General features: G+C 45.7%; 1 protein-coding gene across 3 annotated transcripts in view; it reads right to left on the bottom strand.

The window, feature by feature from the left end:
- Positions 1–22,862, bottom strand: part of HTT (huntingtin) — a 141,045-nt gene that overhangs the window by 19,950 nt on the left and 98,233 nt on the right. For all 3 annotated transcript variants that reach the window (XM_072803748.1, XM_072803757.1, XM_072803743.1), the window contains 11 exons: positions 21,778–21,985; positions 14,857–14,998; positions 13,159–13,338; positions 12,851–13,027; positions 12,287–12,363; positions 10,965–11,103; positions 9,648–9,770; positions 7,339–7,552; positions 6,806–6,951; positions 5,123–5,300; positions 4,103–4,198 (listed from right to left, as the gene is read on the bottom strand). In XM_072803748.1, coding sequence (XP_072659849.1) covers positions 4,103–4,198; positions 5,123–5,300; positions 6,806–6,951; positions 7,339–7,552; positions 9,648–9,770; positions 10,965–11,103; positions 12,287–12,363; positions 12,851–13,027; positions 13,159–13,338; positions 14,857–14,998; positions 21,778–21,985 — 1,680 coding nt within the window. The remainder of the gene's footprint in view (positions 1–4,102; positions 4,199–5,122; positions 5,301–6,805; positions 6,952–7,338; positions 7,553–9,647; positions 9,771–10,964; positions 11,104–12,286; positions 12,364–12,850; positions 13,028–13,158; positions 13,339–14,856; positions 14,999–21,777; positions 21,986–22,862) is intronic.

The following is a 22,862-nucleotide window of genomic DNA, read 5'->3' on the forward strand; positions in this document are numbered from 1 at the left end:
GCATCTAATGAGAGGATCATATGGTTCTTGGTTGTTCTCTTGCTGATATGATGAATCACACTGATTGTTTTACAAGTGTTGAACCAGCCTTGTGTCCCGGGAATAAATCCCACTTGGTCATGGTGAATAGTTTTCTTAATGTACTGTTGGATCCTATTGGCTAGTATCTTGTTGAGAATTTTTGCATCCATGTTCATCAGGGATATTGGTCTATAATTCTCCTTTTTGGTGGGGTCTTTGTCTGGTTTTGGAATTAAGGTGATGCTGGCCTCATAGAACGAATTTAGAAGTACTCCATCTCTTTCTATCTTTCCAAACAGCTTTAGTAGAATAGGTATGGTTTCTTCTTTTTTTTTTTTTGGTTTCTTCTTTAAACATTTGATAGAGTTCCCCAGGGAAGCCATCTGGCCCTGGACTTTTGTGTCTTGGGAGGTTTTAGATGACTGCTTCAATTTCCTCCCTGGTTATTGGCCTGTTCAGGTTTTTTATTTCTTCCTGTTCCAGTTTTGGTAGTTTGTGGCTTTCCAGAAATGTGTCCATTTCTTCTAGATTGCCTAATTTATTGGCTTATAGCTGTTCATAATATGTTTTTAAAATCGTTTGTATTTCCTTGGTGTCGGTAGTGATCTTTCTCATTCATGATTTTATTAATTTGAGTCTTCTTTCTCTTCTTTTTAATAAGGCTGGCTAATGGTTTATCTATCTTATTAATTCTTTCAAAGAATCAACTCCTGGTTTTGTTGATCTCTTCAGAGAGTTAGAACAAATTATTTTAAGATTTGTGTGGAATCAGAAAAGACCCCAAATAGCCAGGGGAATTTTAAAAAAGAAAACCATAGCTGGGGGCATCACAATGCCAGATTTCAGGTTGTATTACAAAGCTGTGGTCACCAAGACAGTGTGGTACTAGCACAAAAACAGACACATAGATCAATGGAACAGAATAGAGAACCCAGAAGTGGACCCTCAACTTTATGGTCAACTAATATTCAATAAAGGAGGAAAGACTATCCACTGGAAGAAAGACAGTCTCTTCAATAAATGATGCTGGGAAAATTGGACATCCACATGCAGAAGAAAGAAACTAGACCACTCTCTTTCACCATACACAAAGATAAACTCAAAATGGATGAAAGATCTTAATGTGAGACAAGATCCCATCAAATTCCTAGAGGAGAACACAGGCAACACCCTTTTTGAACTCGGCCACAGTAACTTCTTGCAAGATACATCCACGAAGGCAAAAGAAGGCAAAAAAAAACAAAAACAAAAATGAACTATTGCAAGATACATCCACGAAGGCAAAAGAAGGCAAAAAAAAACAAAAACAAAAATGAACTATTGGGACTTCATCAAGATAAGATGCTTTGCACAGCAAAGGATACAGTCAACAAAACTAAAAGACAACCTACAGAATGGGAGAAGGTATTTGCAAATGACGTATCAGATAAAGGGTTAGTTTCCAAGATCTATAAAGAACTTATTAAACTCAACAGCAAAGAAACAAACAATCCAATCATGAAGTGGTCAAAAGACATGAACAGAAATCTCACAGAGGAAGACACAGACATGGCCAACATGCACATGAGAAAATGCTGTGCATCACTTGCCATCAGGGAAATACAAATCAAAACCACAATGAGATACCACCTCACACCAGTGAGAATGGGGAAAATTAACAAGGCAGGAAACCACAAATGTTGGAGAGGATGCGGAGTAAAGGGAACCCTCTTGCACTGTTGGTGGGAATGTGAAGTGGTGCAGCCACTCTGGAAAACTGTGTGGAGGTTCCTCAAAGAGTTAAAAATAGAACTGCCCTACGACTCAGCAATTGCACTGCTAGGGATTTAGCCCAAAGATACAGATGCAATGAAACGCCGGGACATCTGCACCCCGATGTTTCTAGCAGCAATGTCCACAATAGCCAAACTGTGGAAGGAGCCTCGGTGTCCATCGAAAGATGAATGGATAAAGAAGATGTGGTTTATGTATACAATGGAATATTACTCAGCCATTAGAAATGACAAATACCCACCATTTGCTTTGACGTGGATAGAACTGGAGGGTATTATGTTGAGTGAAATAAGTGAATCGGAGAAGGACAAATATTATATGGTCTCATTCATTTGGGGAATATAAATAATAGTGAAAGGGAATAGAGGGGAAGGGAGAAGAAATGGGTAGGAAATATCAGAAAGGGAGACAGAACATGAAGACTCCTAACTCTGGGAAACGAACTAGGGGTGGTGGAAAGGGAGGAGGGCAGGGGGTGGGGGGTGACTAGTTGGCGGGCACTGAGGTGGGGGCACTTGATGGGATGAGCATTGGGTGTTATTCTGTATGTTAGCAAACTGAACACCAATAAAAAATAAATTTATTATTAAAAAAAAGATTTTATTTATTCATGACAGACATAGAGAGAGAGAGAGAGAGAGAGAGAGAGAGAGTACAGACACAGGCAGAGGGAGAAGCAGGCTCCATGCTGGGAGCCGGATGCGGGACTCGATCCCGGGACTCCAGGATCACACCCTGGGCCAAAGGCAGGCGCTAAACCGCTGAGCCCACCCAGGGATCCCCTACTAATACTTTTTTTAAGTAAACTCGGTGCCCAGGACTCAAACTCACAATGCCAAGATCAAGAGTTGCATGCTCTCCCAACTGAGCCAGCCAGGAGCCCCTAATGGGCAATCTTTAAGAGGTTTCACCCTATCAAGGCGATAAAAAGAGCTAGCTTCTTCCTCTGGCCAGGATTAAACAAACCAGCTTAAATTGGGCCGTGGGGAATAAGCATAATCAACGTGAACTAAATAGGCTCCAGCCTGTGAGCCTGTCTGCTCTGACTCGACCCCCTGAAATGCCTGAACTATTTTCAGATGGATAGAAATTTAAGTTATGAGAAAAATTATGGTGATATTTGCTGAGCACTTATAACAAGACAGGCACTTGTTCTGGGTGCTATCCATGGATGAATTTACTTAATCCTTCTACCAATCCAAGGCTAGTGCCACCTGTACCTTCCCTGCAGAAGCACTGATGAGAACTCGCCATGGCCACTCAGCTAGAACGTGGCCAAGCAGGGAGGTGAGTGTGTGTCTCCCTCACGGATCAACAACAAACCATGAAAGCGTGAACTAAGGGTTGACAGACCACAGAGTTTCGAGGAGCTAGGCTGTGTGTACCGAAGGACACTGTGTCTGAGGGTTACACACTCACAGGTGACACAGGAAGAGAAATCACTTGCTGAAGATGAATGACAGGAAAATGTCATCCTTACCTGGTCTGTACAAATGCTGGCAAATGACAAAGCATGTATGTACTTGCTCTGAAAGAGGAAGGCTTCTGAAGCCACCAGAGCATGGCTAAGACTCTGGTATTCCAGAGCATTCCATAAAAAAAGGCATTCAAGAACCACCAGGTGGGCATGTGCTTCCCATCTTGTGGATGGGCTGCAGGTGGCACTCCAGCCACACCTTCTGGCTGAGGACACCCAGATGCCCCCCAGTGACAAGCAGTCACTCAGCCAAGTGCTTTCCTCCCGACCTGCCTCAGGACAAAGAACGTGCACACCTATGGCACACGTCTAAGTCTAGAAGTTCCGATGGATAGGATGTGGATGCTTTTTCTGTAGGAAGAGCAGTAACTTTCATTTAAACATCCACCCCCAGAGAAGGTCAAAACAGACACTCAGGTCGCTTGATGGTCACATGGGTATTTCCACGTATTTGTTTGTCACCCGGTAAACATTCTAGAGCATTTACGAAAGTGGGCACACGGAGGGAAGGCAGTCCTTGCCCTCAGGGAGTGCGGTGATGGCAGAGGAGCAGCTGTGAAAGGGGGGCATCAGGAGGGCTGCCTGGGAGTGACACCCCAGCCCAGTTTGGAGGGACCAAAGAAAGCTGGATGACTAGAGCCAGTGTGTTAGCAGAGGAAAGAGCACAGGTGAGATGCTGTGCTCAAACTGCCCCCATATCTAAAGATAATCAACAGGATGCAACTGCATTAAGTAAGCTTTCAGGTGTCTACACTTACCCCTTTAAAAGTCTCTTCATGAATTTCAAGCCCTCAAAAACACTGGGTAAAAAAAGAACGGCTCGAGACTTACTTTGTGTGTTTGGATCTACTTCGTCCACTCTGGCGGCCTTTGGCATGTTCACCCTCCTTTCTGGGCTAAGCAGCTGGTCCCCAGGCTGCACCACGACTGGAAGTCACAATAGAACAATTTCCAAACACTTTTACCATTCCTTTTTATTCAAAGTCTCACATTTATGGAGCCTTATAACATTTCAAGGAGACAGATTCAGCCAGAGGAGCTCTGGATTTCCTGGAGTCAGGTTTAGACAGTACCAGACTCAGGGACAGGTCTCCAGGCTTGTCTGAAGTGCATGAGACTAGACGTCTATGCTGAGATTTCTACATCTGTCCACTGCCTGCTGTTTGGCACCTCTTGCCCTCAAGGTTTTTATCAGACAGCTCGTGATTCATTACTGCTAAAAGCATCACTGCAATTCCCCAAGAAGTCTGGCTTTGAAAATTTACTCCCCAGATCTCCGTTTTCAAGCTGACTACAAATGCACAGATGAAAACAATTTAAACAATGAAACTTCAAAACACCCTCTAACATGTAAACTATAACGTCTAATTTTTGAGAAACTCTGGCTAATGACCCTTGTTAAGGACACTGTCCCAAAAGAATGTCACTTTTATTTTATAATACATTAATATTACAATTCATTATAGAAACAAGCATTTTGACTATAACAGAAAACAATCTTTTTAATGTAATCTTATTAAATCTTATGGTCATTTGGGACTAAAAGCATGAAACAGTCAAGTAGGACCAGAGATCAAAGGGACATAAAATTAGGAGTATTTTTTATGAAAGTTAGAACGCCAAAATCTAAACAAAATGACTACAAAAGCAAATTCAAGTCCAATTTTAATGCAGAATCCAAACCATTGGAGATGAACACAAAGCCTATATTTTATCCACCAAGTAACCCCCAATTCCTTGCTTGGCACCTGGAAAACAGGTGGCACAAAATAAACGTCCGTGACTAGATCTGCAGAGCTGACTACTGATCCCGTGACAGAGGAGAGAAACCTGTTGTGGTCAAAGACTCACCGGCTTCTAGGATGAAGCGGACACAGTGAATGAGAGAGCAGGCATGGGTCACCATCTCTGGGGAGGAGAGCACACTCCAGAGGCTGGGCAGCTGCAGAGCCAGGCAACAGCAGTCGAGGCCTGCCTGAAGGTCCAGACTCAGTGGGATCTGCTCATGGATCAAATGCCATGCCAGGGCCTAAAGGGGAGGGTCAGCGTTACAGAAGGATCAGACCCGCTTCCTATCTCCAGGCTGCCAGGGAACTGTCTCAACAGTGAGAGGCTGGTGGGTCCTGACTACGCTTCCAGAGGGATGAGACCCTGTTGCCTACTCCCTTATATTCCAAGCTTGACCACCTGCTCCCAAAACCGCCTGGGGCTTGCCTCTCTGCCAGAAGGGCCACCCTGATTTCATTGTTCCTCCTTCCTTCGGCTCTGTGGGCTCCTCTAGAAATCCTTCCCTGCCACATGGTCTCTAGGCTAGGCTCCTCCTCACAGGGCTCCCAGGGTGCAGGCAGGCTCTGCCAGGCTGAATCTGAGAGCATGGGTCCTGGAGATGGCCAGGATTGGGTTCAAATGCCAATGGGTTATTTCTTAGTGGGTGAAACCTGGACAAGCCACCAAACCTCAGTAAGCCCTGCTTTCCTCATCTGTAAAATGGGAATAACAGAGTCCATCTTGCAGAATTATAGGAAGATCTGAATAAGAGGATGCATAGAAGCATTTTGCCCTGCACATGGCAGTCATGGGACTGCTGCTGACAGTCATGACTATGTACTGTCACTGTATGTTTGCCTGCTAGCCTGCTCACCACCACACTGAGATGTCTGACTTGGCCCAGCTCCAAGCAGGTGCTTTTATTCATCACTTCATGAATGACTGCCCTCCTGACACCTATGAAGAGGCAGGTGGAGCCGATGCTGAGACAGCCATGTCCTGCTTAGGCTGACAAACACAGCTTAGGCTCTCTGGCTGCAAGGATGCAGGCTAGACTCTGCCAAAGTTGTATGGAAAGGTGACGAATGCACGATATGCACACATTTTGGGGGTGATTATAAGTGTTAACACAGGGTTTAATTTCTTATGGCTGAAACATCTAGGTTTGTTACTCAACTTAAAACAATAATTTTCCCAGATTATTTTTAGTTATCTAAAATTAGGATCCACACTACATTAGCAGTGCTTCCTTTTCCCTGGAAAAAAACATATTTAATGGATGTTTGCCCTGAGATCAAAGGCATCTTAGAATCAAGGAAAGAGATCCACACATAAGCACATAACTCCCTACACTATTTGGGAGATCCCTAAAAGGTTTCTGCTCATCCCTCCAATCATCCTTGCTTCTCCCTACCAGATCCTCCTCTGAAACCTGTGCCCTCGCCCTAGACACACACAGAGGGGAAACACTGGGTGGGAGCCCTGGTCCCAAGCCTGGCTCTCCAGAGCCTGCTCTAAAGTGGGGACAGGAAGTGCTATGCAGCCAATGTCATAAGGCACCTGTGAGAAACCCACACAGTCAGGGGTGTGAGTGTGCACAGGAAAGTAAGGACAGATGTGGAACTTGACCACCTCTAGTTCTTGTCCCTGGGAGGAGAGGACCCTGTCGGACCACACAGCTCCTGTATTTCAGATGAAACTGCCTTCTTATTTTTCTAGTGACAGTCCTTCAGCACAGAAACACCAACTTCCCGAGCTGCCTCTTACCTCAAGGGTCATGACCACAAACTTCACAGTGTCCCTCTCCTTCTCAGGAGGTAGGTGCAAATGGCTGGGCAGTTTGGAGAACACAAGCAGGTATTGGGCTAGGGCCCGGGCCAGAGTGGTCAAGGACCGATACAACACGGCATCCCCTAGAACACAAGACTGGGGGTGAACACAACTCTAGCAAGGGTTCATGACTTAGGAAAGGCAGTCAGGCCATTCTCTGAGAATCTGAAGGCACCTTCGGCTCAGAAATACATTTGCACACACCCACCCAACTGTGTGTGACTCAGAATGCACCTTCTTCTGAGGTCTATTCCAGGGTTCCTCTGGGGTTAGGCCGGGGAACGGCAAAGGGGCAAACATGCCAAAAGACATCCAGAGCTAGGGTCCCCGGCACTGCCTCTCAGCCACCTCCGCATATGCTTTCTGTTTATTAGATCAACAGCATTTACTGCTAATCTTTACTCAGTGCAAAGCACAATATTGCCTCTGCAGCATTTTTTAAAAATAAAAGAAGTTTTTATTTTAAATACCAAATAGATCATTCAACTTGCTCCAGTAGGCGGTGGGCTCCATAGGCAGGAATGGCTGGAACACATGATGGACAGCAGGGAGCTGCTGGACCAGGCTGGTCACGCGGTCCAGTGTCACCAGGCGAGCTGCTTCAAAAAGGGGACTCCTCTGGCCTCCGGAGATTTCGCGCATGCCCAGGCCCAGGCATGGAGCCAACAGACTTAAGTTGAATTCCTGAATCAGGATGTTAAAGGTTCAACAACTATTACACACTTTCAACCAGGCAAGAAAAACACAACTGAAGAAGGGATAATGCAAACGTTTCTGAGAAAGCACAAAGGAGTATACCATAACAAAGTATTTTAAAGAATATTCTGTTTCCTGTAATAAATACCATATGCTACTTGAAGCACACTTCTGGTTTCTTGGGGGTACTTTAATATTAAGGAAAGATTTTAAATTTCTTTATGCTTTCAAATTTGTTTGAAATAAATTCAACATGTAATTTTTAATTGATAAAAATACAAAATGAAGCTGACACGGCACCTAAGAAATCCAGTGAAACACCAAACATTCACAAAGTTTGACAAGTTATGTTCAAACGCAGCTGAAATAAATCCAAGGAGCCACAACCGTGGTTGAAATACAGCCATTTCTTTGATAGTGTATCAACTTGTGTTTTGCCAACTTCTAAAAACCATTTTTTTAGATGGTTTAGATGTTAAGGATTTTGGGGGGCCAATTTTCAGGCAGAATATTCATCTTGATTAGGTAACATTCAGAAAAGCATAGGTCATCATCAGTGACCAAAACTGAACCTTTCTGCTACAGCCAGAACCTTCAAAGCTATTAAAAGTTCAATTACTGAATTTGGAATATTCAATAAAGATATATTTTTTAAAAAATTTTATTTTATTTAACTTTATTTATTCATTCATGAAGGGCACACAGAGAGGCAGAGATACAGGCAGAGGGAGAAGCAGGCTCCATGCAGGGAGCCTGACGTGGGACTCAATCCCCGGTCTCCAGGATCACGCCCTGGGCTGAAGGCAGCGCTAAACCGCTGAGCCACCTGGGCTGCCCCCAATAAATAGATCTTTAAGCAAATTTATCATTCAGCAAATCAGCTTTCACCAAATGGAGCTTAAAATGGCTTCAGCAAACTGACTGTGAGCCAATTCTGTTTTTTCAGTATAGCTCTTACTGTCAAACTACTGAAGAATTAGTGCTTAGGCACATACCGCTGTGTGGATTCCACCCTGAGTCTCTTTATCCATACTTGGCCCACCCTTAGTTGCCCCCCACCCTTCATGCAGTCACCCTGTCATCCCCCAGACCCCTGCTGCTCCTCATTCCCACTTTATACATATTGAGGCAGCACTAAAACACCTGAAGGTTTAATTAGCTGCTCGTCCCAGGAGGTCTGGGAAGGAACCTACTATAGCTGTGGCTGCTATGGAAGGCGGGGACTCCACTCCTCACAGGCCATGACTAGGAGATGAGGATAGGGACTCGGTGCTTTGCAAGGGCCTCACTGGGCCAGCTCTGCCTGCCTGCCTACACAACTTCAATGGGGCGGATGGGGACCTCATAACATCTAGTGAGAGGGTGGGGAAGGCCTAACTACAAGTCATGGAGTGAGGAGGGCCATACCATATGGAGTAGGGGTACAGGGACCTCACTATAAGTAGTGGGGCCAGGAGGACCTCACCACCTAAAATAAGGGGAGGGGTCTTACTAAAAATCAATTTCCAGGGCAGCCGGGTGGCTCAGTGGTTTAGCACTGCTTTCAGCCTGGGTCACAACCTGGAGATCCAGGATCGAGTCCCACATCAGGCTCCCTATAGGGAGCCTGCTTCTCCCTCTGCCTGTGTCTCTGCCTCTCTCTCTCTGTGTCTGTCATGAATAAATAAATAAAATCTTTAAAAAAAAATGAATTTCCAGAATACAAGAATTGGTTAAATCATGTACCAGGACACCATTTTAGTACTGTTCCTCATGACTGTTATGAGAACAGATTGCAATCTAAGAGAACCTCTTTTCAAATGCATGAAAAGTTGAATTAGACACAATTTACCTCCTTCTGGATTCTAATGTAGCTGAAATAATGTTCCATCCCATCTGGATCAGTCTCCCCACTCCCTGCCCCATCTGGATTAGACTTTCCCCACAACCTGTCCCATCTAGACTGGAGTCCCCCATGCTCCATCCTGTCTGGATTAGAGTCTGCCATTAAGGCAGAAAAGTGAGCGCCACATGTCCTAAGTTGATCACATGATGATAAGACAAGTCAAGCATCCTGCTAGCATCCCGCTGCTCTCTGCCGTACCGAGTTCATCATGAATGTACTCATGTCACTGGGAGGAATCCGATTCACCAGTTCTGCCCCTTCTAGCAGTGCAGAATCTGACCTAGTCCAGCACTGGGATTTGACTAGACGTAGGTACCAGTCCTGAGAAGAAGAAAAAAGTGGGAAACCCAGTGAAATTTGGCATGGCTTTCAAGGGGCTTCAACTCTACTGAACATGTGTTGTTTCTCTGCCCTGCGCTTTCACATCCTGTGGCCCACTCTGGACTATGAATGCAGCTTCAGTGCAACTGGATTCTAGCTAGCCATGTGGCTGCTCACCAAACCACAGGCCTTTTCTGTAGGCTGTGTCTTTGACTTGCTGTCACTACCTAGACAGCCTCTGCTCCTCCCTGACTGTCCTGAGTGTCCTCCTAACTCAGCTCAAGTGTGAGGGCAGCAGGCTCTCCTCTCTGTGCCTTCACCCTCTGGCCACCCCTCATCTGGTTCTGCTCCTAACATCTTCTATTGGGCTGTCTGTAGTGCTCTTCTCTCTCCAAGGCCAATGCAATAGAGACCTGAACCTGCTGTCACTACCTAGACAGCCTCTGCTCCTCCCTGACACACCTGAGTGTCCTCCTAACTCAGCTCAAGTGTGAGGGCAGCAGGCCCTCCTCTCTGTGCCTTCACCCTCTGGCCACCCCTCATCTGGTTCTGCTCCTAACATCTTCTATTGGGCTGTCTGTAGTGCTCTTCTCTCTCCAAGGCCAATGCAATAGAGACCTGAACCTTGCCATTCCTGTGCCTGGGCTATGGGTTTTCAAAATCCAAGTTCATATCTATATTGACCTCCCTCCAGGAAAGCAGAGTACCAAGGATCTGTTACAGCCCCAACTGGTACCCAGCTCTGAGATGTGAGCAGCAAGGGTGATGACAGTCTACCAGGGTCCTGGGGTGGTGTGCTCAACACACAGGAGGTCAGTGGGGTTAAGGAGATGGAGAGAGGCCAAGCAGGTATGCACAATGGCCTATGGAGGCTATGGCCACTCCTCTCCTGACTCTCCCGTGAACCACGCTGATACCCCTCTCCCTGAGGCCATGAGTGTCCCAAGTCAGCATTTTCTTTCTCACCCCATAATTCCTAATAATGACCTGGGCTGGGCCTTAGGCATCCTGTCAATGATGGAACCCTGACCACTGCTGGCAACAAATAGCAGGCTGAGAGGCCCTGGGGGCTGTGCCAGGTGCCAGGACATCCTACTGCCCCACTGCACACTCTGGATTTGCCAAAGATGTAAAAGAGCATTTAGGGCCTGGAATAGGCCCTGTGTGTCATATGTACACAAGCTGAATACTTACTTTATCTGGAATCACTATCTCTAGTGCCAGGGGCCCATCCCCGTCCAGCGGGTGGGAGGTAACTGGAGGTGAAGGGCCACGTGAGCCCGGTGCAGTGGCAAGACGCAGCCTGTCCAGCAGGGAGTAGAGCCTTTGGTGTCTGGAATCCAATCACACGCGGGGTTAGAACACAGTCTCATAGGTTAGGAAATGACAGTGGCTTCTTAAAGCGAGATGCAACGCGTTTGACACTTTATCCTCAGAGCTGCCTCAACAACACTCAGACAAATCATAATGCAAATTCAGGCTCTAGCTTATTTTTAATAACCACAGTTCATATGCCACAAGTATTTTGCAGACATTTCATTAATACTCAAACACCATAATAGGCATTACATGGTTTAACAGCTAATAAAAGCATTCTTTACAAATACAAAATAGATCATCTATTCTAAAATCTGAGTGCACAAAATCTCCCATTGATTCTCCCAACACAATACAGTTTATACAAATTTATGTTCACTTCATAGAACAAGCACCTCATCTAGGACAAGATATTTATAATCTTCATCTGGTCTAAACACTAACTCTGGAGTCGAAAAATAATAGTTTGACCTTCTACCATCTTCTATGAGAGCAACAACTTCATAATGCAAATCACAACATAACCAGGCCCAGCAAACTGAAAAAAAAATCAACCAAACCATGTGTTACGTACCAGGTTAGATGCCTTCCTAAATGAAGACACCGGCAACGAGCTACACAATGGCAATTCTATTCTGTTCTCTCCCTTGCTCTCTCACGTGCACATACATGCAAGTGCGTGCACACACATTTCACACGTCTTCCTCCGTGTGGAGGGAAAAGGTAACATTTAAAGGTAAAAAGTATTTTATTTATTTAGTTGTGGAAATAGATAATAGATGTCATGATTTCTGATGAAGATTTCTAAAGGACTATGAGGCAGAATTAGGGGACAAATACCAGAAAGAGATGCATGCCAAGAATTAGGTAACATCTTTCAGACTGCCCTCTCTTACTTAGCAGCTAAGTTATATGCTTTGACTTTGCTCAGATCAAGGTGGTAACTGCCATTTTTACTTGTCATAGGTGGGTGGACAGACCATCCGGATACATATGACCCCTCAACCAGCCCAAGAAATGAAGGCCGAATCTCTGTTACCACTTTATAAAGTGAGATCCCAGTCTGCTTAATTTAGAAAGTCTCTGAGGGCCTTTCCACAGCATACTCACATGCAAAGCATGTCTCTCTCTCATCCAGAGTTCATAAATAAATCTAAGCCTGTATTCCCTGAAGCCAGGAAGCCCGGGCATTGCATTACCTCTGGGCCAGCCCGCTGCGCTGCAGGTACTCCTGGACTCTGCTCACTTCCTCCACTGGCAGCTGGGCCATGCCACTCTGAAGTAGACAGGAACCGGTCAGCAAGTGGGTAACATGCAATGAATCAAAATAACCCTATACTCTTGGGAAAGTGGAAAAATGACATGTACAGTGTATTATAGCAAAGGCAGACTGGAAGGAAGGACAAGAAGTGCTCGTGCCAGGCACACAAAAGAATGAACTTATACATCTTATACACGTTTCTCTCAGTGGTGTATGAAGAATATGCCTGTAGAGGAAAAAACTAGGCAACTGTTTTGCCTGTCCTGCTAAGTTCTCAATAAAAATCAGCGTCATTGGGATCCCTGAGTGGCTCAGGGGTTTAGCGCCTGCCTTCGGCCCAGGGCCTGATCCTGGAGACCCGGGATCAAGTCCCCATCGGGCTCTCTGCATGGAGCCTGCTTCTCGCTCTGCCTGTGTCTCTGCCTCCCTCTCTCTCTGTGTCTCTCATGGACAAATAAATAAAATTAAAAAAAAAAAATTAGTGTCATTGTTTTTCTAGTACCTGTAAATTTGCAGCCAGAAGCATTTCCACCCGGCGACAGGCTAGAGTGTCGACCATGCGAGCCAGCACACGGAACGGAGTGCACAAAAGCTTGTCCACATATAGGGTTAACACGGCACCCGACTGGCTGAAGTGGATCCCTTCCAAGCACTGAAGCGTCTTCTTCAGAGTGGTAGGCTGGCAGTGGACAGAAAGAAGGCAACAAGGGCATTTTGCCAATTGGAAATTGGCAGTTTAAAAATTCCAATAGTACATTCTTAAGGCAGAGAAAAAAAAGGACTGGCACAATTGGTACCAAGGAGACTTACGGTGGAAAGATTTTCACAACGAGACTGAATTGCCTGGATGAAAAGGCCACTGGCAGCAGAGTTCCGATGAACAGCACTAATAAAATCCTGCACGGGAGGCTCATGGGACAGATTGATCAGGTCCTGGATATGATTCACGATGAGCCACGTTAGGTGCTCTGAATCGTGTAGGTTCTGACACTGAGGAGAAAGTGACAGACTCATTCGCAAGCAGACAAGGACAGAATAGACACGGATACCAAAGAAAAGGCCAGAAGAAGGAAGATGGGAAAACAAATTCCAAATTATAATCCTCACTGAAACTATCTAGTGTTTGACCACCAACAATCATCGGGGTTGGACTTACTTCACAGATTCTGTCACCCTCACCCCTACACTGTGGTGCAAGCTGCTGGACATCAGACACTGCCCACCAGGGGAATGCAATGCTCTGGTGCACCTCTGAGGGACACTGGCCAAGGGCCAGAGGAGGAACAGAGCAAGGCCCAGCACACCTGCCAAAGACAGTGTGACCCCAGGGCAGTAGAATGGAAGGGGCAGCACCTCCTGCCCTCAGGTGACTGGACCAGAGCCATGACACAAGGGAGCAGGTGACAGTCCCATGCATGGCTGACCTCGCTCCATCCAGGCTCTGGTCTGGCCGCCCAAGAGTGCTCCCCAGTTCTCCAGTCCTGACAGGTCAGCAGAGGAAATGGGCTCTCTGAAACTGTCACAGTTTTGACAGCATTCCTGAATCCAAAATAGGAATAGATTCCACTAATCAAATGGACATTAAAGGGGGAGATTTAAGATTCCTAAGAAAATAAATATCCATCCTCGAATATGTGTGTTGGCTTTCAATCTTAATTCATAATCCTTCTAGACAGAAATTATAACATGAAATCAATTCTTTGACATCTGATTACTGATTAATATTTTCCATGTGGGATAATTTGATAGTATTAATTTATAAAATTAATATTTTTCTTACCTTTCCACGAAAGATAACATTATACAATTATAATGAATTATTTCTCAAAAGTACAAGATAGAAAAACTATTTCAATGTAATAGATGCAAATAAAAAAATATCGATAAAAAACAGCAGCAAAAAAATCTGTGTAACAACTAGTTGTGTGAAGGAGCCCTCTTCCTTTTCCAACTGAGAACATCACATGCTTTGCTGAGTGAAAACAGCATAAACATGGTGCCATATTTGTGCCAAAGAAACTCACGTGCTGTTATCGGTAGAGAAAAAATATGAAATCCCAGCCAAATGTCACAACAGATTTCCTGCGTAATGCAATTCCAAGGAGACTGTATTTTCTTCTGTTTATTGGTTTTTGTCAAGTTTCTATGTTAAACACATGATGCTAGTTTTATGGTCAAAAACTCTACAAAAGTTATTTTTTAAAAATGGCATTCCAATCAGAATCCATTTTAAAATGCAACAATGGACACCAATGCCCTCTGCACAGATGGTGAACAGTGTTTAAAGCAGAACCCCACTCCAAGTCACGCTCGCCAAATAGGCGGCAGCTGAGTGAAATCTTCTGCAGCCAAACCTCCATGTCTGTGACCGGCCTGAGCAGGACGGAACACTTGCTGAGGTCCCGTGCTGATGGCAAGGGGCAGTAGGAGGTCACTCTGTAAAAGCATCACCCACATTGGGGTACTCCAGCCCCCTGCCCCCACGGGGACTCATGTTTCCTAACTTACGACATAATCGCAGAAGAGAATGAGAGCTCCCCTTCGCACTATTTCTCTATTGCACATCCCAAGCTTGCATGCTGCATCGGGATCCTCCTCTTCTCCACACATCTGGGGGTTGAGTGACTTGGTACTGGACAGACTGCGTCTCCTGGAAGAAGAAACAGACACGCTGACAATGTTTCTGGGACAGCATGAGATCATCTTCAAAGCAGAAGGTGACTAGGTGCAGTTCCGGTGCTGAGGTAGGTGGAGGCCCTAAACCCTGCCGTACTCCAGTGACCTGAATGTGACCCCCCACTCTCAGCTGCCTACTTCTAAGCCATGGCAAAATGTGTCCGGACGTCAAGAGAACAGAAAACAGTCAAGTGCTCGACTGAAAGTGGAACCTGCTGTGAAGCTGCATCTCCGATTGGCACTCAGGTACCAGGGCTCTCACCAGGCGCACCAGAAAACACAGAGATTGCTTTCGGGATTCCCCGTGTGGGTCTGCATGAACGCTGCCCGCCTGCCAAGAGAAAGCCCCTCCAAGGTCAGATTTTACTAAACAATTACTAGTGAAATGTTGCAACTCTCACCTGCCCACGTGCTGCCACGCAAACCTTATCTGAAAGTACTTCTGCAAAACTCCTCCACCAGAGCGGGTTATTTCACTCTTCAGTGCAAGGGGTTACACCTTGGGGAGCCCTTGATGCTGCCATAAGCCCTCAAACACAGGTGTCGTCACACCTGTGAACTGCCCCCAATTTGGAGTCTGGGACAATACTCTTCCCTCAGTGACAAAGAGCCTGTGCATCTCTGCTAAGGCTTAGTGGGGACGGAGGTCACATGAGGACAAGAATATTCTGAAATGTACCAACTTTTTCTACAGCACCTCAGGATTTATAAGAGAACTGGTATAAAATAGTCCACAGATTACAAATGTTCAAACTGCAATTTCCCTTTTCTCAACTTGTGAATGGACGTGCCAGCTGTCCTTATCCCTATAATGGAATACTACTCGCCAGCCCCAAGAACAAACTACTGGTCATGCAATGCTACAAATGACCTTGAAATATCCTGCGCTAAGTGACGAAGCCAGACTCAAAAGGTTACAGATCATGTGATTCCATCCATATGGCATTATGCTGAACAAAGGGATGGAGCATAGACTGGTGGCTGGGAGAGTGGGGGGCAGAGGGTGGCCACAGCAGACACAGGGAACCTTCTGAAGTGGTGATGCTGTCCTGTACCGCGACTGTGGTGGTGTTCACCTGACAATATTTGATACAGAAAGAGTACGTTTGGGGCTCCTGGGTGGTTCAGTTGCTTAAATGTCTGCCTTGGGCTCAGGTCATGATCCCAGGGTCTTGGGATCCATTCCCATGTCAGGCTCCTTTCTCAGTGAGGAGTCTGCTTCTCCCTCTGCTCCCTGCTCATACTCTTTCTCGCTATCTCTATCACTATCTCTGTCTCTCAAATAAATAAATAATCTCTTTTTTTTAAAGTGTATTTTTCTATAGTGTAAGACATAGACCAATTAAAAACCAACAAACAGAAACGCCTCCTCTTCTCAGCCCTCTGCCAGCCCCAGTGTGACTATTCTTCAAGTGGTGACTTTGCATTTCACAAAGGTAGGGGAGCCTCTGCAGGAAAAGGGGCACAGTTTGCAATTCAAATCCTAGCAGTAGGATTTGAAGGTCAACCAACATTAATCCAAATGGAGTCCCAGCTTAATAGGCAAGCCCCGAAGACCTCACGACAGATGCTGCTAGGTACCAATGGTGAATGAACGCCTCACCTTCCAGATGACTGCACACACAGGCCTTGGAACTAAGGGGTGGCCACACCACACCCCCAGTGCCACAGCACATGCAAGACTGTAACAGGCCACCAGAGGCCAGGCAGACTGGAAATAAATCAAAAGCCTATGAAGACAGAGCCCCCCCAAACAAGAAGCAGACAAGAGCAGATCCTGCTGTGGCAGCAGCGAGTGCTTCCAGGGGCCATGCGGCCAGAGTATGGCTTCCAAGACTCATCAGAGAGCCTGCCTGCGCCAGGCTGGGGAGGGCTCCTATTGAATCTACGAATCAGAATAGCTTGTATTTTGTATTCCATACTTCTAAGTAATTCATTTTTATTATCTTTTGGAAATAAACACTCATGGTCTACAACATCTTGCTGGGGTGTGTTAGAGCATAGGTCTGAGTAGGTCTAAGCTCTGCTCCCTTGGGGCTACTGGACATGTATGCGGGTGATTTCCCCCTAAACACAGCAGGGACATTAAAAGCACTAAAGAACCACAATATATTACACTATTTCCTTTAGTTTTATCTTTATGATACCATTGTGACATATTTATATGAAATTTCGGCATACTAGGTTATAGAATCCATTAATTTTATTCAGGATAACAGAGGAGAACAATACAAGATGTTATAAAAAGGGAAACTGTATTAGGTAGGATAAAGAAAACTCATAAACTCCTGGATTTATGAACAGCCACAGCATGCCTTCAAACAGCTGAATGAGGACACCAGCCAAATCCCAGACTATATCCACTTTTGGCTCATTTATTTTAAACACTGACTAGGTTAAGCATTTGTTATTGTAATTCAGGGAATACAATTCCCAGATCCAGAGGTTTCTGACATAACATCAGAATAGGAGCAGGTAGTCTCAACAGGGGCATCCTGGAGCTGATGGAGAACACTTAGGAGATTAACTCCTACTAACATGAAAAGAGCCAAACACTCACATACACACCACACACACATGATCCACGCAACACGAATGCCACACACTCACCAAATACAGACCACACACATGTCTTGCCAAACATGTATAGAAAAAGACAGGCACAGATCAAGGATAGCAGACCAGAGGAATGGACTCACTCACTGGTCTTCCTGCACGCCCAGCCAGCTGGAAGCACTGTGGCCTTGGTGGAAGCTCCAGTTACAAAGCTTCCCAAAGCAAGAGAGACGATGGCAGCCTCTGACAATGGCTGGCTCTCAGGGCTATTTAGATTTTCAAGCATTTAAATCCACTGACTACATTAGCTTTTATCTACTTTGGTTTAAAAAGTTAAGTGAGGGGCGCCCAGCCGGCTCAGTCAAAAGAATGTGCAGGTCTTGGTCGTGGGGTTGTGAGTTCAAGCCCCACGTTGGGTGCAGAGATTACTGACATAAATAAACTTAAAAGAAAAAAAAAAAAAGTTAAGTGAAACACTGCAATTAATGACACCTCTGTAGTTTCTGTGTCTTAACTGCTATCAACTCGTGCAGTCCATCTTTTCCACCCCCCTGGACCTCAAATGAACAGGGGTCATGAAGGAAATGACACTTCTGGACCCCAACAGAAACAGACAGGAGGTCAGCCCTGTACAGACGGTCTGGTCAGTGCCCTGAGGCAGAAAAGAGAAACAAGAGGAATACGGCTGGGAAAGGAAGAAGGGAAAAGTCTTTACCTGTAGATGATATTCTTGTGTTCACAGAAAACCCTGCAGAGCCCCAAAAGCATCCTGGGGCTGCTATGTGAGCTGGACTGGGTCTCAGGATGTGCAGTTGGTACACAAAACCAACTATACTTTTATAAACTAGCAGCACGCCATAGCAATAAAACGCTTTCTCAAGTACCATTTAAAAGAGCATTCCAAAACATGAAATGCTTAGGGACGAATATATAAAATACAAGTAATGCTTGCACATGAAACACTGTGAGACTGAAATACATGGGGCAAGACCATGCTCCAGGACTGATGGACCAGACGCTGGATGCCAATTCTTCCCAAACTCCAGACTGGCTCCAAGCTCAGTCAGACGGCAGCAGGCTCATCTGGAGATACTTACCACCTGATTCTCTAACATAAACATGGAAATGCAAAGAACCTACAGGACCCAAAACTATTCTAGAAGTACAAAAGAGTAGGGGAACCGGCAGGACAGCTGAGGTGACCAAGTGGTGGCAGTGCTGCCGTGATGGCTGGCAGAGGGGCCAACTGGGGGACGTGAGAAGAGTCTGCAAATAGGTTCGTACATTCGTGCCCCACTGCACTCTGAGAAAAGTGCCATGGGAACTCAAGACAGAAAGCATGGATGTTTTCACAAAAAAATGCTGAAAGAACCACCCTTCAGGGGATTGGGTGAGGAGATGACTCTTCTCTGCTCTGGCATACACAAAATTTAACACAAAAATTAACTCGGAATGGTAAACACTAAAGCTATTTCAGTTCCAAAAGAAACCAGAGAAGAAAATCTTCATGCTCCTGGGGTAGGTACTTGGGAGGGGACAGAAAAAGAATGAAACAGAAAACCTGACATACTTGATTTCATAAAAATTTAAATCTTTTGCTCTTCAAAAGAAACCATAAAAAAAATAAAACAGCAAACCACAGATGCGGAGAAAACATTTACATTACATCTGACTTAGATCCAGAATACATAAAGAATTTACAACTTAGTAACAACAGCCAAATTAAAAAAAAAGGCAACTATCTGAATACATATTTTCTAACAGAAGACAGATACACAAATGGCCAATAAGTACATGAAAAAACAATTCTTATTTATCAGAGAAATGCACATGAAAACCACAACAAAGCACTGTTCAGCATCTACAACGAGGACCAGAAGTGAAAACGAGGAACTCACAACCCCATGTCCCATATCTCTTCCCCTCTAGACCAAATCTCCCCCTAAGAATTGTCCAAGAATGTATGATCTAAAATGCCCCTGCTTCCGTATCTTTTTTTCCTTAACTTTTACTTTGAAAACTTTCAAACCAACAGAAAAGGTGAAAGATTAATTCAATGAACCGTCACACCTCTTCACCTAGATTCAATCACTAATATGTTGCCACCTTTGTGCACATACACATGTGCACTCTGCACACACGTGCTCACACATGTACACTACACGTGCTCATGCCATATGCATGCACATGCTTTGCACACGTGCACTGCATACATGGGCTCATACATGCACACACATGCACACACACTACACATGTATGCATTCTAAACACCTGCATGCGCACACTCTACACACACGTGAATCCCACACATGTACACTCACAGGCATGCACATGCTCTACACATGTGTACACACTGCACACACACAGTTCACTCTACACATACTCTATGCACATACACACATATGCACTCTATGCAGGCACACATATGCAGTCCACACGCACACACTTTTTTGGGCTGTACCACACGAGCACTCTGCGGGTGAAACCACTTCACCCTTAAGAACTTCATCAGGGGTCCCCTGAGAACTCCTCTTTACTATAAAACACCTAGAACTCACATTCAAATTTCCCCTATCATTCCAATAGTGTTCTTTCTACATGTTTTATCCCTCAAATCTGTAGAAGGCCCTTTCTGTTTGGGTGTGTCTGTTTCCTAATTATCAGATTAGTCCACCATCCTACTTCCTCTTGAACCCACTTTAGGTCTCCCTCTGCCTTCCCCACCCTCCAGCCAGCAGGAGGAAGAGGAGCACAGGAAAAGGAAGAGGAGGAGGAAGGGAGATGAGAGAAGGGGTAGCGGGGAGTAGAGTGAAGGATGAAATTCACTGGCTCACACACCCACTGGGGTGGTTGGTGGATGTCTCACTTTCTGTCCACCTGCACACACCTGCTAGCAGTAGCAGCTAACTCAAGCCCCACCCCACCAAGTCTTGGCCCAGCATAAATCATCCTTGGGTCCCATGGGAGTTGTCTGGGGAGACGGTGAGAACACAAGAGCCCAGGATCCTAATTCCTAAGGTACCCAGCTGTCCAGTCTGGTGGTGGGTTGGGCCACAGTCCTGGTCCCTGGAACGAGCTCCCCCAGTGGCTCTTTGGCACACTCCTTGAGGACTCAGGGCCTCACAGAGAGGGTGCTCTATGGACCAGAGCATCAGCACCACAGAGGAGCCTGACAAAAAAGCTGAGTCCCACAGTGATCTGCTGAACCAGAACTCGATTTTAATAAGCTCACCGGTTGATTTATGTCCACTGAAGGAGCACTGCAGCAGATAATCGTTTTCTGTTCCTGACTCCTATAGTAGGTAATGTTCTCTAGGCCTTTTCAATGTTTTCACTGGTCTTCCCCAACTAAACTGTAAATACACTGAGGGCAGAAAATACATTTTTTCCTTGCATATCCCACAGCATATAGCACAGAACAGATACTGAATAATGCCTAGTAACACTGGGTCTTCCAGCTGAAAGCAATGGAGTGACCCAAAGGGGACCCCAGGTTTCACACAGCTCAGCCTTCCCACATTGAGCAGAAAGGAGCTGACCTCTGCCCTGCAGCCCTTGCTTCCTCTCCTCATCATAGGCCCTGGAGCCTTCTGGAAACCCTGCACTGAGGACAGCCTAGCAGATGGGCGGCAAAGCTTCTATTCCCACATGTGTTCAAATGTCTGAACAGGACAGTGCCCAGAAATCAAGGCTTAACCCTGAAAACTTTTAGCAAAAAGGGGGTCACCCTCAATCAGATACTTAATAAGTCTTTCTGAATGACAAAAAATAGAGTATTTCCAAGCAGTTTTGAAATATTGTTCAGTAATTAATTACTTCATTATCTAAGAATAACTAGAACCACATTTACCTTATAATGAAGTTAAGACATTGCAACATGTCTGACTCTGGAACCAATTTAAGGACGAGAGCCTAGCAGGAGGGACACAGCATGACAAGAATGATCCACAAGAGGAACCGTGTCAAAGAACTTGTCAAAGAAACCACATTTGGAAAGCAGCACCTACTCTGAATGCCTCTAATCTAACCACATTTTCCCTACAGTGCAGAGTCCAAGAGAGGATGGCTAACGTTCAGCACAACCAGTACGAAGTCTCATAGAAACGGGGCCAAATCTCAAGCTGCCCAGATTTCTGGCACATGAGAGTGGGCTGGCCTCCGGGGCTACCTAGGGCACTTGGCAGATGGCAAACGTACCTGGGGGTCTGCTGCACCTCTGCCCACCAGCGGTAGTCGGTGTGGCTGACGAGCAGCAGGATCTGGCACCAGAGCAGCACGAGGGCTGGATGTGTGGGCACCATGGCACGCACCCGGGCGTTCAGCCTCTCTAGGCCATAGAAACTGCCGTCGGTGCTGTCTACCGTGAAGAGTCTAGAGGCAGCTGCTGTGATTCTCCGGAACATTCCTAGAAATAAAAAGTAGAACTGAGAGGAAAATGTCTTTGTTGCTCATTATGGCCCAATGCTTTGCAGATCTTGCATAAAAAAGATACACCCTCAGCTCTTTCCTATACTTACATGTTCAAACCATTTGGCATCTAGAAGATCGCGCTTTCAAAGAAAAAAACCAGATATCCTACTTATTTAACGGAGCAGCCAAGGATGCTAACATTTTTACTCTTCCAGGCCTTCTCTCCACTGCTGTCAGCAAGTTCTCCAGGAGCTCTGCAGTAAGAGCCATGTTTGTGCATGATAGTGGACCCAGTTCCACTGAAGAGCAGGCGGCCTGCACTTCGTGCTACAGGTTACTACCCCTTGGACAGAGAGGCCTCCACAGGGCCGAGCCACATTCACTCTGGCAGGAGCAGAAGGACCCTCACCACATCTTACTCCTGCTGGAATAAACATCTCCTTGGCTTGCAAAGAACTACAAGTTGCCACAGCAAGTGCCCAGAGAAAGAAGACAGTGTTCTACACAGGACCCCAGCTCATGGTCTGCACACTACTGAGAACAGAGAGCCAGGTGATCTCTGTGCCTAGTATGGGATATCGTGGGGCGGGGCAACCACACAGCCACCCACACTCAGCTTGGGAGTGTCACAGACACACCCAGTGGCATTCTACCCATAAGCCTGTCCACAGCATCCTCCTTAGGGTGTGGACAAATCCCCTCTGGGAACTAATGATTTCTTTCTATCCCATCCTTTGAATGGATACAGTCAGCTCAACACGCCTCTCCTGTCATCTGCTGTGGCTTCACATGAGCTGGCCCTCCTCACCCCAAAGACCCAGAGACACGTACATACTGCAGAGCACAGCAGGGAATACATGACACAGACAGAG

The sequence above is a fragment of the Canis lupus genome, chromosome 2 (assembly GCF_048164855.1).
Source record: "Canis lupus baileyi chromosome 2, mCanLup2.hap1, whole genome shotgun sequence".
Taxonomy (NCBI): Eukaryota; Metazoa; Chordata; class Mammalia; order Carnivora; family Canidae; genus Canis; species Canis lupus.